At 41.3% G+C, this 16,942-nt stretch overlaps 1 protein-coding gene across 1 annotated transcript in view; it reads left to right on the forward strand.

Moving 5' to 3' along the window:
• Positions 1 to 16,942, forward strand: part of LOC311507937 (matrix metalloproteinase-17-like) — an 81,179-nt gene that overhangs the window by 38,053 nt on the left and 26,184 nt on the right. Inside the window, exon 4 of the mRNA XM_084572482.1 lies at positions 7,506 to 7,792. Within this exon, the coding sequence (XP_084428608.1) occupies positions 7,506 to 7,792 (287 nt within the window). The remainder of the gene's footprint in view (positions 1 to 7,505; positions 7,793 to 16,942) is intronic.

Here is a 16,942-nt window from a genome sequence, read left to right on the forward strand (position 1 = left end):
AAAGAGTCTTAGAGGTTTCCTCATCCGTTCCTCTCCCACTCTTTACGTCTCTCCATCCTCTGCCTCGCTTCATCTGAATCATAACTTTTTATCCGCATGTGGAAAGATCGGTAAGAAGTATGTGGAAATTAAAAGTCAAGCAGTTAATGTATTAGGAAATTGTGTGTGTGTGCATGTGGACGCTTGTGTCTTGCAGTATCAGCTTAGGTTAATACATATTCACCATGCAAGCAGACACACACTTACCTGCACATGAGCCTTGTTTGCTCATTCTCATTTGTCAAATGAAGGTGGAAATTGTGCCATGAGCTTAAGTAGGTCAAGAAATGAAGTCAACTGCAATCATTCTTCTGTCCGTTCAACTCATTGCCAAGTCTCTTTAATCAGTTTTTCCCCAATATTTGTTGGAAAAAACTAGACAGGTTCCCTCTGGTTGTCATACCCCTGAGTCTTTAACTGCTTTTCCACCACAGGAACGTAATGACCTGCTCCCCGTCGCTTCCTATAACTTGAACCTTGTGAGAATTTGCGAGACAGAGATGGTCCGCTGTATTTCACAAAACGGCTTCAGAGGTACAGCACGAAACCCTACCATCTGGTGGAGCTTGTTTGGACTCTCTGCAGTCTGATTGTGCTTTTCTGGAAGGATTTTTGGGAACATACACCAATCAGGCCACATGGCTGATTAGCAAACCACTCGCCAATACAATTTAAATCATTGGTTTGGAGTTATTTATTTGTTAGTCTCTTAACAGCTACAAGGACAAAATATATTAAAAAGTTCTCCCTGCTAATGAATTAACATCACTTACTGTCCATAATAGCATCTGGGTGTTTTCTCTTCAGGCGCTCCAGCACTTTACATGGGGTACAAGAGATACCTTTGTGTTCTGTGATCAGTGGCTCGGACACATTTGTGCTCACACCAGCGTGCAAATTCCTTATAACTGCACTTTTTTGTTTTTAAATGCACAATTAACGCATGCACATTCTACTGTTGTAACGTTACTGTCGATGTGAACAGAATCATGAACTGAGCAGAGAGCTTCCTGAGCATCTGAAATGCTCATTTGTAACTTGAAGTATGTCCTTTCCAAGTACAATTAAAACAGATCTGTTGCGATTAATCGCGATTAATCGCAGTAATCGCGATTAATATTTTAATCTATTGGCAGCCCTAGTTCACTCAACTAAAAGAATATGTGACCATACGCAGCCCAGACCATCACCTCGAAACACGGCCCAAGTGACTGATCTCAATGCGTCCTCAATGCAACTTGGGTTGACACCCATGCTTGTGATCGGATCACCCGTGAGGCATGTTGTTGCCAGGCGTGAACAGGACCTCTCTCTCCCTCTTTCTCTGTCTCTCAAACACGGATCTGTGCTAACTCGGAGGTCTGTAACAGAATCCATTTTTAAAGAGGTTTTGTAATGAGAGACATTTTTTTGGGTCAAAAGGAAAACGGAGACATCAGATAATCTGTCAGAGATGGAAATGTGTCTATGTGATCACTGATCCCTCTGAGTGTAGTAGCCTGGAGAAACGCTGAAACTTAAGGAACTCGTCATTCTCATGGAGAACAGGCTGACTAAAGTTAGATCTGTTGAAGACGAAGCCATGGGGAGTTGTCAGAAATATTTCTGCACTACTAGCTGTGCTTCTGCTCGTTACACTTCCTTGCTGTCTCTCCCTCCTATTATGTCTCAGATAATTGTATCCCTTTTTCTCCTTCATTTTCTTTAATCCTGTCCATTACCTCAGTTTGTTTGTCTGAAGATTGGACATGTACAGTACATTGTGTTCTACTGAAAAAAGTATCACCTGGTAGAATTAATAAAAAGAAAATTAGCTGTCTGTTTTTAAGTTGTTTATTGGCAAAAGTCTTTAAGCGCACATACGTTGGGTAGCACGTACAGTAACTGACAACAGCAGTGTATTTCTCTGACAAACAACTGTGCTTTTCAGCCTTTGCTCACCTGAATTACAACTCGTTGTTTGTGGAAGGTAAGCATTGTCAAACCACTGTGATGAGCTGTCAGGTTTGGCAGAAATTCACAGGGCCGGCCTCGGTGCTCAGAGTATTTGACCAAAAGAACCCCTGTTTTTTTCCCTGCCCACCAAGCTGAGAGCTCTTCAGACACTTCAGTGGTATTCTAGTTTAGAAATTACTGACTCAAAAATTTGAACCACATTGGTGATGACATGAAATGGACATTAGGTGCACATGTTGAAATCAGCGAGTAAAGGCTGATGATACAACTAGAAGAAATAGTTACGGGATCTCCCCCAAGAAGCTGAGGGGGCGAAAAAAACAACAAAAAAAAACATTACTAAAAATTAATTTTTGAAATCATCACTATGAACCGCTGTTTTACCGCCAGGGATCCTCTAATGGTAAAAGGGCACAAAAAAAAATGTGGGGGAGCCGTCAGTGGAATGAATCACCCGTACTCAACAAGAACTCCTTAATCATAAAGAATGCGTGTGAGCGTGGACTCAAAGAAATGTCAAAAGGATCATTTTTCTGGCAGAAACAATTTTTTTAGGAGGCCAAATTCAATAGAAGGAGAAATAAGAATGAAGGAGGACTTTTTCTAACGATTGTTTGTGGTGACAGAATCTAATTCCCTGAACCTCTTTGTGACCTAACTGTTTACAGTGACTGGCACACAGATTGGCAGTCCAATGGCGGGATCCATCTGTCTAAACTAATTAAATATAATGAGGCTTTTGTGTTAGAGCTACAGATTTGTATACGAGCCATTACAGTGTGATTTTTTTAAGGTGAAGTTGTGATATGATATGAAGATTTCAGCTGTGGTTGATTTGGGAACACCTGTGGGTACAGAAAGTCCTGTCTAGACATTCTTTGAACAACTTTTCATTGCCATCAAATCAACTCATCTCATTTTCATAAGAAGTTGTACTTCCTGAATCGATTCGATTTTGATTAACAAGTTCTGGATTCGATTGGAGTCAACGTCGATTCATTTTGAGATATTTCAGTTTAACACTTCAGCTTATTTATGAAGAACTAACCTTACAATTTGTACAAAGATGTAACGTGGACTAATCTCATAAGACTTGCCGTTCAAACTAGTCTCGTGATATCGCAGCAAAGGTCCTAACGAGAGGATGCAGAAAATGGCATATATGTGAAATTCATCAGAACATTTTATGAATTGAATCAGATTTTTGTACTTGTCACTGATGTTTTTTTCCATCATGACAGTGAAAGAAGTCCGTTATGATGCTGAGGAATTGTTTCTTGTTCATTTATTTCTTGCAGTATTTAAAACAGGCCTACACAAAGTCACCATGTCTTGGCTTGTATTATATCAGCTCTGATCTCAGTGACATATGCATTATTACATTTCCTGTGGGTGCTTCACGATAAAGGCCATCCCATGTTTAACTAATTGTGTAACACATAACACAGACTACACCTCAGCTGTGAAAAGAAGCCAGTTACATTGATTAAGGACTGATGAATTAAGACTAATTTTTCACTGATGACCTATCCCCAAGTTTGAAAACAACTGGATTTAGACAAAACTGGACCACTCTGAGGCCGTTTCTCACACTGTTTCTCTTCCACACTATGTAGGAAACAGTTGGTAATATTTTTCTGAAATTGAGTTAACAAATATCCACCTAGTTTTGCTGGATTAAAACACCAATCAAAGAGAAAAGCAGTGTGGTGTCCCTCGAGTCAGGGAGAATTAATTTGTAAGCCTGTTTATCCGGGATTTAATAAAAAAGTCACAGCTCAGCTGAAGTTCAGCTCACTCTAAATGCACTCACCTTCAACTCCCTGCATAGCTTACAGTCCTTGTTGCATACAGAACATCCCTCCATTCACCATTTCACATAGATTTGCCTTTTGTTTCGTAGTTTTGTTGCCTCTTGCATGTAAATCGCTGCATAAATGAACGATGAAGGTGTTCTGACAGATGCTAATTTTTGCCTTTATGCAGGAACATTTTTGGTGTTCTCTAGAAATTCGCTTACACCAAGAATTCCTCTCTTTAAACCCCTGATTTGTGCATTGTGTTTCTCAATCCCCTTTTCTCCTTTAAGACATAACTTCTGTTTGTGCCCGTGAATATCAGCCATTATGTGTAGGGTGTCTTGCCTTGTGGCTATTAAACTAGCCCTCAAGTCAGCGTATGACAATCGATACGTGAATCAATGTCTATGTTTGTGCTCCTGTTTTGATTGCGGTACAGTCTTGTCTCACTCGATGCAAGCTGTGACATTTGAAAATGTAGTCATAATTGTCAATAAAATCTATCTCTCCAACAAATGGGGTGCACCCATCCGATATACTACCAGCAAAGCATTGAACATCTATATCTTAATGTAATGTATACCAGCAGCAATAATAATAATAAAATTAATAATGATAATCTTTATTTGTATAGCGCTTTTCAAATCAACATTACAAAGTGCTTCACAAAAACATTAAAAAACAAATTGGCAATTTGAAAACAGGCACATAAAACAAAGTTAAAGTAAAGTAAAAAGGCTGTTGCAGTAATCCAGATGTGATGAAATAAAAGCATGTAAAATAGTCTCTGTGTCTTTAAAAGATAAAATGAGCCGGATCTTGGAAATGTTCCTCAGATGGTAAAAACAAGGTTGAACTGTCTTTGGTCAGTCCAGTCAGTCCAGACACCGAGGTTATTCACAACAGTACTGATGTTCTTGCAGAAGGAACCAGCCAAGGGTGGAACTTGTTTAGGCAGCTGTTTGAGTCCAATAATAATCATTTCCGTTTTGTCTGAGTTTAACTGTAGGAAGTTGTCGTTCATCCTGTTTTTGGTGTCATGTTGACTTACAAGGCAGGTACATCTGGGTAACGTCTGCATAAAAGTGGAAGGAGACACCATGCCTGCGACTGATGTCTCCCAAAGGAAGCATGTATAAAGAAAATAGAATTGGTCCTAGAACCGACCCCTGAGGAACACCATAATTCATATTACACACAGATGATTTAAAATTATTTTCAGTAACATAAAACTTTCTGTCTAATAAATATGAGGACAACCAGTCAAGGGCCGTCCCTGATGTTCCCGCCTAGTACCTCACCCTGTTTAAAAGAATGCCATGATCTCTTGTATCTGGTCGCACTCACGTCTAGGAGTACCAGGACTGAGCTCATACCATTGCCAGCTGCCGTTAAAAGGTCATTTATGACTTTAAGCAAAGCAGTCTCTGTGCTATAGTGCTTCCTAAGACCAGACTGAAAACTTTCAAATATTTTGTTGGATTCAAGCACAGGGAGAAGCTGCTTGGACACAATTTTTTTGAAATAAAAGGCAGCTTGGAATTGGGTCTGTAGTTTGAGGTTGTGGTTTTTTTTAGCAATGGTTTCACACATGCAGCCAGTAGATAGAGAACTGTTAAAAATTTAATTTATGACCTTATATAAAAATGTTGACGATATCAAATCTAGAGGGTTGGATGTCACTCTCGTGATACAGTTTCTAAAAGTTCAGTAATAGTGATGGGGTGAAACTGATTAAATGTGTGAGGCTGGGGATGTGTGATCTCTGGGTATGTAGGGTTTGGATCGATAAAACTTCGTGTGGCATTCATTTTATCCGAAGGATGTTAGTGGAAGGAGCTGTTTTTTTATGTGTCACCACATTCAGTATGCACAGTACATCCGTGAGTGTAGTGACCGTCTTGTTTGCTTTGTACTTTTAATTAGTAAAAAGAAAAAGAATCTCTCCCAGTACACTGCTTTGTACATTTTAACTGTTTCCTTGCAGGTTGTAAGCTAGTCGTCAAGGTGACAAGATAAGCCCGCACTCACTGTACTGATATTCTCTGTCACTATCACTCACTGATTTAATTTCCTAGAGCAGTCGGCGATGGCCAAATTGCTTCTTGTATTTAGACAAAGTGCTCTCTTGTGGGGGAGAAAGAAGTCTAGTGCCATGTGTAGAAGCGGAGAAGAAACAGGAGGCAAAGACTTGAGGGTGTTAAAGGGATGACGGAGACAGAAGAAGGTGTACACAAGCTGAGATCTGAGAGGTATTCTGTTTATTCTCATTTGGACTGTGGCTGTCATGGAGAAATATCTTGAGAGATGTTAAGGTGACGCAAAGGAGGACTGCACTCAATGAGGAAGAGGGAAATGGAAAAGACAGTGAAAAGCTCAAGAGCTGCTCCTAAAAAGCCGTTGCCATAATCTCTTCAAATACACGTTGTGTTCTCAAACTATTATCAGTGTATAGTACGTGAGCGGCAGAGCATGAAATAAAAAAACTGATGGAATCAAAGAAAATATGCAAACTGGAGGTTTTGTGCAGGTTTCTCCCAGTAGCAGACATTGTTTATTTGACCTTTTAAGCTTTTGTGATTTTCCACAGTTCAGATCAACCTCCATCCAACTCTTCTTCTCCAATCTCTACTGTTTCCATTCGGCACCTCTATGTCATTTCTCCAACTTTAAGCCCTATTTTAATTATTTTATTATTTTTTTTATTAAATCAGTTCAGTAATGATACTTATTCATTCATTTAATTTCTGTAACCGCTTGTCTCTAGAGGGTCGCAGGAGGCTGGAGCCTATCCCAGCTGTCAGTGGGCGAGAGGCAGCGTACAGCCTGGACAGGTCTAAATATTTAATATTTAAATAATAAAAAACATGTAGATGAAGCTGTTTATATGACAGCATTATAGCATGTGTGACACAACAACCTTTTCCCACTCTATTCCATTTAAGGAATAAAACTTTTGCCAAGAAGAAAGTCGGAAACAAGACAGAGAGACGGAACTGATCCGTCGCTGTCATTAGACACATTTGGCCCCCCTCCAATATATGTTTGGGATTGTTTTGCGGCAGCACCTTGTCCTTTGCTTGTGATTCAATAAAGATACGCGCGATGGATTGCTGTGCATTGTGGCACTGTGCTCTGGTTGTAGATTTAGCAACGTACAGTATGCACCTTCAGATGGCTGCAGGGATGTATTAAAGCAGCTGAGATTGTGCAGGAATAGCATATACTAATAGACGAGCACAGCCTGCTTCAATGTTTTTCCTCTTTCAAACCACAAACATTCATTTTCTGTTCCAATTTAAATGCATATTTTCCTTTTGGGGGGAGGGGGGCATTAATCTATCACTAGGTATTTTGTTTGCACACTAACGACGCCCCCAAGGATAGACTTATTTCTTAGTGCAAAGAGATACATTTCCACACAATACGCTATTTAGATATTGTTGCTTCATGCCACCTGTCACCGGCACAAAGCAAATTTTAGAGCCGGGAAATTACCAAGTTGATAACATGAGAATATAATCCTCTGTGTCAATCTTTGAGGTGTCATGGTTACACTCTTGATATACTGTAGTTTTCCATGATTTTTCCTTCTCCCACTTCCTTGTCTCATCCATTTTCCTCATGAGCCTCATCTCCTTCTTTACTTCCTCACCCCCTCTTCTCTTTCCTTTTATTTAATATATTCCTTCTATTCCTTCCCTCTCTCAGGGTGAGGACCTTTCCTAAAGATTCGGCCCTACTGGGCAGGGACACTGTCCGAGCCCTGATGTACTACGCCCTGAAGGTCTGGAGCGACATCGCACCGCTGAACTTCCACGAGGTGGCCGGCAGCGACGCGGACATTCAGATCGACTTCACCAAGGCCGACCACAATGACGGGTATCCCTTCGACGGGCCGGGGGGAACGGTGGCTCACGCGTTTTTCCCCGGGGAGAGGTTCACAGCAGGAGATACGCACTTTGATGACGACGAGGCCTGGACCTTCAGATCACCAGGTGAGGAAACCTTTTTACAGTTAATTTGCTCCAAACATTACATGATAAAACATCCACTACCCTAGAATAAGAGGATTTGACTGAGTTTAATACTTAAAACAAGTACTACAGACTCAATACTTTGAGCAAAATTTTTGAAAACTAGCCATTCACTACTTTAGCTAAGTATCCTTTATCCATTACTTTTAGATGTGTCGAACATTTACAGTACCCGTTGCTTTTGTCAAACTATTTGAATCATTTATTTATTACTTTCAGACATATTTCAGCTTTGTCACTCCTATCAGATTTCATTCACCTAATTGCAGTATGTGCTGTCAGTGTTTTCCCCACTTACGGATTGATGGGCAGTGTACAGCTTATTGGAAGTTTTCTAGAGATCAGCATCACACCAGTTTGTTATTCTATTTGGTCTTTCTAACTCCCTCTCTAAGTCATTATCAAAACAGATTATTAATGTGAGTGCTATTAATTATTACCTGTTTTACTCTATCATGATTAAATCTCTCAGTCCTGTCATCAGCACACAGGCTTTGTTAAGCCGGTGACACACGTCCTTTCAGCGTGCGTTTCGCTTTGAGCTGTGTAGGCTAATAGATTGGTTTCTCCTGAATGATGTGGCCAAATTTCTTTCATCAAACAGTTTTCAAAGCGCCTGATTACCCGCCGAGGGAGATCTACGAGTTTGAAATGAGGACATGGTGACAGCGGCGCTAAATGGAATTCAATCAGCTTTGCCAATCAAAAATAGATGAGTGCGTATTAGAGATATCCGTCATTCTTAGACAGCGCTGGAAAAACACAGCGCAGTGGTGCCGTCTCAGACACCACTTACAGTATATTCACTGACCCGCGTCTTCACTCATTCGTACGTTCGCTCATTCGCAGCACAACAAACAGTGCATCCTCTCTGAAGGCATCATCATTCACGTGCCCCGTCGTCACACTTCTGCTGAACTGAGTGCGTCCTTGTTCTCTTATTAATAAGGGTGCATTCCAGAGCCTCAGCTGTGTGGGTTTCTTACACCAATGACATTTTTGTGGCACTGCTGGGCCATTTTTCAAAGTGTGGCCGGAAGTCATCTGCTATTTGGTCACATTGTGTCATACTAATTTTTTGTCCACTGTCCTCTGCTTTAAAAAGAAAGTAGGTAGAAAGGGGGTCGGCCAGTGGGAAAGCATGGGGGAGCATTAAAGGTCCACTCATCCGGATGAAATAAGCGGATTGAGTGATCTAGACCATGCATCATCAGGCTGGGACGGTCTGAGCGCAGTCACACGAATGGCAGCATAAATCATCAACTCTCCTTTTCTCTGACTTGCTTTCTTTATTTTTTCTTTCATCTGGATGACTGCACTCAAAATGACCTCCTTCTCTCCACTGCTCTGCGCCTCCCTTTGTCCCCTATTTTTGAAAATGGACAGACAGCAGAGAGTGGGATTGATACGGGGAAAGGAAAAGATGAAAATATTCGACTGAAACTTTTGACTAAAACAAAACAAGTTTAAATAAATAAGAAGAATACCAATTAAAAGATTAATTAATTAATTAATAATGAAGTTGTCTTGAGATGAGGGTTAAATTATCTGCTTCCTTCTAGTATTCTAATAGGTTCAACAAGTTTGCGAAACATCCTGTAGGACTTTTGAACTGTTACAACAGTTGTCATAAATGGAGAATTTAAGTATATTTTGTACCACATTTATTTCTTTTGTAAAGCTGGTTTAAAGTTCATGATGAATGATGCATATTCGGATGGAAAGGAAAAAAGGAAGAGAAAATTGGCTCCTATCTTATTTCACACCTGCACACTTGTAGCTAATCGCAGTGTGAAGTGTTTGTGCTTGTTGAATTACCAGGTTTGCTGTTGAGCACAGGCTACCCTTTTCCAGTGTTGGAACATCGAGACTTCCGACAGAAGCATAGAGAACCTCTATTACCTATTGTTTTTACAAAGTTGAACTATTTGTGATTAAGTAAAGCATATACACATACATGATCAGGCATACCATTAAAGCCACTGACAGGAGATGGAAATAACATTGACCATCTTGTGACAATACAATTTTCTGCTGGGAAACTTTTGGACCAGCAATTCATGTGGATGTTACTTAGACATGTACCACCCACCTAGACCAGACCAAGCACCCCCACCCCATAGCAATGACACTCCTTGATGGCAGCAGCAGGATGCAGCTGGACACAGACACACACACAAAAGGTTTAGGAACAATTTAAAAAAAAACACAAAAAACAGCACAAGGCCTACAAATTCCCTAGATCCCAAACTGATCAAGTATCTGTGGGATGCACTGGAACAACCCTGATCCACAGAGACCCCTCCCCTAGGACCCAAAGGCCCCCACTAACAACATTGTGTCACAGTTGTTTTGAGAGGCACAAATGAGACCTACACGATATTAGGAAGGTGGTTGTTATGCCTGATCTGTGTAATCCACATCACACATCAGTCATCTTTAAGGAAATGAAAGGCAGTTTTCAGGTGGGAATGATTTAGTCTCAGTCATGGATCAGTTCGTGGTGATATTGTAGGTTTGTGTATTCCATCCTTCACTCCAGCGAAACAATAGAAACTAAAGGAAATGGCATAACTTGCATTTGTCTGATTATAAAGAAATGGATGTCTGTATTTAGTCTTTGTTTCTATACAATTGAAAATACTACCTAAGCATAGCAAGAGTAATTGTTACTGCCACGCTGTATATACCACCATCTGCTAAAAAGTCCCTGAAGCCAGCAGATGAAGGGGTGCCAAAAGTTTGTGATGTGTGAGGATGCCATTAATCCTCCTCTAATTCTAAGTGAAGCCCTTTTTTTCCTTCCAGGAGAAAAAGAATTACGCAGCTTGGCAGCGTTTACCTATTTCTAACTGTTTCTCACTTCACCCTCAGCCTTCTCAAATAGAGTATTTCCTGGATGAAAGATGAATTCTTGACAAAGTCTGACATGAACACCTCTTCCAAGGCTGGAAGCAAAACAGAGAAAAATAAGCAAGAAGTAGTTCATGAAGCAGGTGCACTCACAGTATGAGGGATGCTGCCACACAGAGATAGTGATAGTAACCCTATACACTGTGTACACTGTGTTGTCCAGTGCACTGTATAGAACAGCTCTGGTACGCTGCTTGATGCGTCCACATAATGAGAAAAGTGCATCTTATCCAAACAAATGATTAGTTTTTATAACTTTAGTTTGGAGTGTTTGGTATGAGGTGTATAGGAACATATCTGTGGTTTACTAAATCATTTTAGGTTACTTGTTATCACTTTACACACAGAAAGGACCAGCTTTTCATGGTGCCTCTGGGTCTTAATCTGTTCTTAGTTTGGTTGGCATTTTGTTCATGTGCACTGACAATACACTGTCCAGAAATCTGCGTGTCTGCGTGGGTTCTCTCCAGGTACTCCGACTTCCTCCCACCGTCCAAAGACATGCTCATTAGGTTAATTGGTGATTCTAAATTGGCCGTAGGTGTGCATGTGAGTGTGAATGGTTGTCTGTGTCTCTGTATTAGCCCTGCGATAGACTGGTGACCTGGCCAGGGTGTACCCCGCCTCTCGCCCAATGCCAGCTGGGATAGGCGCCAGCCCCCCCCCCCCCCCCCGCGGCCCTCCAAAGGACAAGCAGTTACTGAATCAATGAATTAACGTCTTCCTCTACATTCATTAGCCAGCTGTTAGGTCAAAGCTATTGTGGATTTTGACGGGAAATTGGCTACTATATGTCAGGTCAGATTAGGATTTGTATCTTTCCTTCTTACACGATTCAACGCAAAGTGACCTGATGGAGACAGAACGGCTCCTCAAAAGTGAAGCCAAAGCAAGTAGAGCTCCCCCTGGTGACTGGCTGCAGTATAAGTCATAAACTCCACATCCTCCATTTTAGTGGATGGGACTTGGGCCGAATTAAAACACTAAAGTGCACGTCAAATATTTTTTTCAAGGATGGTTTCGGTCATTTTAGGTAGTTGATATAATGTTGATGCATGTTCAAGTGTCAGTTTTTTGTATAAGTTTTGTTTTAGTCAGCTATTTGACGCTATAGAAACAGAATGTGACGTAATAGCGACTACCAGTTGCCATGCCAAATCCCAAGATGCCGCTGCCCAAATCCTGGGAAAATAGCGTCAGTTTTGCCAAGGCAAGGAAGTGGCAACACATTGTCCATATTTATGCAGTCTATGGTACACACAAGTAGTGACCAAATGTCTGAAATTAACCTAAACTATTCAGTTTAGATCAGTGTTTGGCACAGAATCCAAAAATCAGACTGTAATTTTTAATTTAAACTTACAAATGGTGAATGATCTGAACTCATATAGTGATGTTCTGGCTTACTGGTACACAAAGCGCTTCACAGTGTTTCTCATTTACCCAATCACACACATTCTCACACAAAAAAGGTGGAAGCTGCCACGCAGGGTCCTCGCTTGCTGGGTTGGGAGCACCTTTGGGAGCATCTTTGTGTTTTAGTGTGTGACCCGAGGACACTTGGACATGCAGCCAACCCTGCGGTCAGCAGACAATCCACTCAACCACCTGAGCCACAGCAGTTTGACACAAGGATATAGAATCATTTGCTCCTTTACTCTCTCTTTTTGTTCAGCCCCATCCTTTCTATCTCCTCTCCCCTCAACCCTTCATTCACTCTGGAAATGAAAAGATCAGCTGAGCGTTACATCAAATTAATTTCATCGATTAGTGTTTTTGATTTTGAACAGTAAATAAAGCAAAAAATAAGCCTAAATTCCTAAATCAAGATTAGCTCCTCATTTACTGTCACTCAAACAGCAGCACCGACAGTTTTTAACTTAGGCTGTTGCCATTTCTTGTAAAAAGTCACAAAAGCATGCAGTGACATGGGGGCATTGTGTCTCTGGGGATTCTGACGCTAGCTCCCATCTGAGCTCGAAAAACCACAGCTAAAGAGCAGCAAATGTTATCTACTTAATGTTCCTTTGTCATCTTGTATGGCAAGACAGGGCCCCAGAGAAAAGAAATGACAATAGCGCTAGCCAGAGTCGGGAAAGACATGGAGGTCATTTACATAGCCAAAGACCGTAGGCGTGTTGGGATGTTGAAAACAATCAATCCCAAGTATGAACCACTGAACCACTGACATTTTTGATAGGTTAGCATTACAGCTCAGCAGCCACATGGACCAGCAGAACCACTGTTGCAAGTGCTACTTTTGTTGTTATTGTTGTTATACTGCATGTATACAGAATATAGTTTTATGGAACTATCATGTTATGTCTTCAGTTCAGTTACACAGAAAAAAAAAAATGATTAGGATCCATAATGACAAAACAGAGATTAGATTTTTCTGTCCGCGTCCTCCAGCCCTGTATTGTGCGGCTGTCTAACCCATCTGGTGAATCTTTGATGGGGCCAGGACCTGCGTGGATCTCCGTCCTTTGTTTTGCGCTGTCAGGGCTGTGAACCATATGTCGCAGGACAGCAGCTCAATCTGCTCCAATTAGACCTCCCACCAGGCTGCAGCGGTGGCAGGACAAGCAGACGACACAGTAGTGTAGCCTCAGCGTGTGTGATTGAATGTGCGAGTGGGTGTGTGTGTGCGCTGAGTGACCGCGGGGCCAGCAACAGCTGCGTAGACGCGGGTTTGGTTAATGGGAGCAGGGCAGTGAAGGAGGGAGAGGTCGGAGGATTTATTCAGGTTCGAACAACCACTAAGATACAGCAATAATTCTGTCAGCAGCAACAATATTGCCCTGTGTTTTTAAGTGCTAATTTTGGAATCCATAAATAATTCAGGGGCGCCGAAGGATGATTGTAGTCATGTGTGTGCACATTCAAGTGGCCTTCATTGTGGAAGAAAGTAAAAATATGGATGGATTCTGTGAATCATCTTAACTTGTTAGATGTTCAAGGATACTTCTTGCTTCCACTGCGATGAATCCCCTCAAGGGTGAATTTCGCATCTTGTGCATGAAACTTTTCCATCTGTGAAGCAAGCAGGCTGCTACTTTTAACTGTTAAAGCCTCTAAATGGTAAATTCTTCTCAAATGTATGAAATCAGCTCCCCAAAGAAAGCCCCAAACCTGAATTCTCTCCTGTCCAGTTAGAGAGAGGTTCAACTCACCTCCGATTTTAAATGTTTTGTGTAGCAGATGAACATTCCTTCGCTTCGGGTGCCTGAAGTTTTAAGGCTCAGGGAAAAAAAATAAAAAAGTTAATTAAACAACTCTTAATTTCTCCACGTCACACTCCGGCAGCCTCACCGTGCTGCTATCTCACATCCTCCTCCAGCGTCATCAGCCAGCCTCTGAGGCGTTGCTCAGCTGATGTCAGTATCACTGCTTCTACACATCTATCTGCTTGTAAGACAACAGACAACTTTTTCGGAGGCACGGTAATCCCTTGGGAAGGTGTAAACTTCGCAGGTCAGCCGCACAATGTAAAATGTGAGCGTCGGCGCTTCAGCAGATTGTAGAGCTACAGTATGTAATCGTCTTTAGAAAAATGAGCCTTATCAGACAAATCCATGGCTGAGTAATTGCCTTCGCTAATTCCCTTCCCTGTTCTCCCCGTGCATTGTTCTCAGCGGGACTCCAAATCCAGGTTGGCTAAGGTCATCTCCTAATGTGTACGATGATGCTGAATAGTGGAAATTAAGCGCTGCATTTCGAGGACCGGTTCACCCCTGCTGCGTAGATGGATGGTTCTGGCATCCATTAGGAGCTGTGAGAGGTGGAATCTCAGTGAGATCAAATAAGTGGAGGTCTGGAAGTGCTGTGTTTTTCTGCTTTGACAGGCAGCAGAGTGCTTCTATTAATTATCACTCAGCCAGCAATCTGCTTTCACAAACTAATTACTCTGACTAAAACAAAAGCGTCATTAAGCAGGTGAATTTCTCATGACATTCAAATTTTCTGTGTGCGTTTTTTCTGCGGTGGGAACGCGTGTTTGTGTGTACTGTTTATGTACACCACATCACATCATCAATCAGACATCACTGGTAGGCATATTGGGCAGTTTAGCGTTCCTATATCATCTATATTATACTATAGGGTGACCAGTTGACCCAGTCAGACTGGTATAATGCTGATGTTTAAGCTTTTGTGTTATTTTTTGTTTAAATGGTTTATGATTTGGTTCAATTTAATTAATTTACTCTGACATTTTGTATGTAGTCGATCTGCGACAATTAATCATGTGTAGAGTGACAGTATGAGCTAAGGTGCCCGACTGAAAATAAACCCAAGACAAAAAGTGGAGTGGACTGTGGTTGTAGCTTTGCTGAGCATTCTTGACTCTGACTTAAATAGCGCTGACTTTTTACACAAGTTCACTGTCCTGTCTCTTTGACCCACTGCTTGTAAGTGTGCACTCAGACTTCAGCCTGGTTCTGCAGAGTGCTGCAGACCCATATCTTCTTGTTGGTGCAATCTGCTGGCATTTCTTGTCAGTGTGAAAAATGCGTGGAACAACTGTAAATATAGGCTACTCTTCTAAGTGTCTGTGCTGCTGCTGGTCCTTCAGCTCTTCTCCCTGCTGTGGAAACAGCTTTACAAATCACTTCTTCTCTCTTAGTTTGAATATGTAGCCGTTGACCGTGCCTCTTCAGTCTTTGTGCTTTCTTTTGCGCTTCTTCCTCTTGGTGGTGAACAGCCAACCTTTCTGTCAGTTGGCATTCAACCTTTGCATAGCGTCATCACCCAGGGGTGACGTGTTTTTGGCTGGTTGGATGACTGTGCACGGTCGCATCTCCATTCACTCTGCACGCATAGAGAGTTAGGCAAACAGACACCAGCAGAATTCACCTTGAATCTTACATTATAAAAGTTTTCCAATCAAAACGTTATAAAGCAAAGAGAGAGAGAGCTATTAAGTTGGGACTACAGGAAATTAAATCCAATCTTTCACTGAACTTTCTCCGTCCTTCTCTGTTTTTTGCTGTTAGCTGAGAGAAGTTGTGTAGGGAAGTGCAGTTACAGCCTCTGAAGAACCGAGAACATGACGGAATTATTGATATACGCCAAGAATGGTTGACTTCAGTCTTTCTTCTCTGTATGGTTATTTTATAGAGTGTTATTGAAAGTGCAATTTAAAGTTTCGTCTGTGATATTTGTCTGTTATAAACCCACTCTTTGCGTTGCATGGCGTCTCGTCTGCGCCCTGCTTTTCACACCACATCTCCAGACTGATGCCGCCTGCGCCGCAGGTGACAAATTATTGAAGTACAATACAGAAAGGAAACTGAAAAGAAAACTGCAAACAATGCTGCAGATTCAGTGCCAGAAAATAGCAACAGGATCAGAATCCATAAAGAAACCACAAAGATGTAACAGGTAAGCCTAACAGGAGGGCAGATTGAAAGAGTTCTGCAGCAATAAACTTTAACCACAGATGCACTGTTCTCTTAGTATCACGTAAATATGACATGAACTGAAGTGAACAGCCTACTCAGAAACTAAAAGCATCAAGAAACAGCATGTTTATGTTCAGAAATATCTATTCTTGCTAATTATTAATATCATGCTACATATGCCGTGTGCTGAGAGTCTCTCACTGTAAATCAGTGTTTGTGTCTTTGTTTTTGAGTTTGGATGAAATATGAGGCATACCACAGAAAAAAGGGTTGCCTGAGGTCACGAAATTTGAATAACAGCAACAGTGGACAGCTCTGTTAAGGCTCATTGAGCATGCAGGAGATCGGAAAAGGCTTAGCGCTGTTTTGATCTGCACATGGTTGCCATAGGGCCCGAAGAAAATTAGGGATCTTTTTAATGCCATACTGGGAATTTGAAATAACTAATCAAGCTATTGCCTACTCCTTTTCATCCGCTAATGTCATTTTTAACCTTTTATTCATAACAATGCATCCTCACGAGGAGAGTTCCAAAAGGCATTTTATGTTTGCAGCCTACTTAATCAAAGCTGGCACCGTGAACCACATCATTGCAAGGATTAAAATCGTATGTAAAGGTATGCCTTTGTACTCCAGCTTCCATCTCTGGCACTTGTACCCAAAATGGAAAATGTACCCAAGTAATGTAGTTTACAGTAATTGTTATCACACTGCACTGATTCATGACTCAATAGTTCTTACCTGGAGTACTTGAGGGTCTATATAAACCAATAGAATAATATCATACTATACAAGA

Source organism: Chelon labrosus (genome assembly GCF_963514085.1).
Source record: "Chelon labrosus genome assembly, chromosome: 22".
Taxonomy (NCBI): domain Eukaryota; kingdom Metazoa; phylum Chordata; class Actinopteri; order Mugiliformes; family Mugilidae; genus Chelon; species Chelon labrosus.